This window comes from Lolium rigidum, chromosome 3 (genome assembly GCF_022539505.1).
Source record: "Lolium rigidum isolate FL_2022 chromosome 3, APGP_CSIRO_Lrig_0.1, whole genome shotgun sequence".
Taxonomy (NCBI): Eukaryota; Viridiplantae; Streptophyta; class Magnoliopsida; order Poales; family Poaceae; genus Lolium; species Lolium rigidum.
In genome coordinates this window covers 342,153,109-342,154,396 of record NC_061510.1, presented here as the reverse complement: position 1 = coordinate 342,154,396, position 1,288 = coordinate 342,153,109, and the positions used below count along the sequence as shown (strand labels likewise).

Sequence of the window (1,288 nt, the reverse complement as noted above, 5' to 3'; positions counted from 1 at the left end):
ATGGCGGATCGCGGGAGCTACGGGCAGCACGGCCAGTACGGCTACGGCAGCAGGCAGCAAGGCCAGTACGGCGGGCAGTACGGCAGCGGGCGCCCGATCACCGACCAGGTGAAGGGGATGCTCCCGGAGAAGGGCCCCTCGGCGTCGCAGGCGCTGACGGTGGCGACGCTGTTCCCGCTGGGCGGCTTCCTGCTGGTGCTGTCCGGGCTGCTGCTGGCGGGCACCGTGGTGGGGCTCGCACTCGCCACCCCGGTGTTCCTGCTCTTCAGCCCCGTCCTGGTCCCGGCGGCGCTCACCATCGGGCTGGCCGTGACCGGGTTCCTCACCTCGGGCGCGCTCGGGCTGGGCGGCCTCTCGTCGCTCACGGTGCTCGCCAACACGGCGCGCCAGGCGTTCCAGAAGACGCCAGACTACGTGGAGGAGGCGAGGCGCAGGATGGCCGAGGCCGCGGCGGCCGCGGGGCAGAAGACGGAGCAGGCGGGGCAGGCCATCCAGAGCCGCGCGCAGGAGGCCGGCGCCGGAACGGGCGGCCACACCGGCGGAGGCGGCGCTCACACCGGCACCCACACTGGCGCAGGCGGCGCTCACACCGGCACCCACACCGGCGCAGGCGCCAAGGGGTCGTCTTAAGCTAGCAGAACCTGCTTGCCGGCCACGCGCGCGGGTGCGAGTGGAGCGCGCGTGGTGGAGTTCCGTACGTGTCCAGGCATATCTCTGTTGCCTTCCCGAGCGAGTGTCTGTCAGTGTTGTGTGCGTGCGTGGTAGTGTCCCATGAGCGTCGTGTGATGTTAGTATGTTCGATCAGTTCTGAGTTATTATGAATAAGAAAGGCCGGCCGGTCGAGTTCTGTACCTGCGTTCGCGGTGAACCTGCCGGCAGCAGTATATATGTATATGCAACACTCTTTGTAAGGGGAACGATGTGTAAATCTGTGGTTTCTTTCGTTCCTGTACGATGAATAAATCCTAATTAATGGTATTTGTTTACTCTTGCCCATCTCGCAGTAGCTTTTCCATACTTTCTTGGCGGTACATCAATCCACCTGCATTGCTCCTCCGCCCTAGGGGTGGCGTTTCCTGTCTTGCATCCAGATACACCAAGCCCTAAGAATAATAATTTCCATAAAAAAAGTTTGCTGAGCTGATCTTTGTGCTTTGAAATACATTCTAGAATGGCTAGGGAGGGACATAGGTAATTCCAGCAAGCCTGAGCAAGGCGGGCAATGAAAAAAGGATGTGATCTGATCCCCAGAACATTGACAGTGAATAGAAGAAATACTTTCACTGAA

At 60.6% G+C, this 1,288-nt stretch overlaps 1 protein-coding gene across 1 annotated transcript; it reads left to right on the top strand.

Moving 5' to 3' along the window:
• Positions 1–630, top strand: LOC124697151 (oleosin 18 kDa-like). The gene has a single exon (XM_047229784.1). It carries the CDS (start codon positions 1–3, stop codon positions 628–630), a length of 630 nt encoding a protein of 209 aa, XP_047085740.1.
• Positions 631–1,288: the final 658 nt, after the last annotated feature.

Coding starts and splice junctions, on each gene's coding strand:
- LOC124697151 (XM_047229784.1), top strand. CDS start 1: ATGGCGGATCGCGGGAGCTACGGGCAGCACGGCCAGTACGGCTACGGC.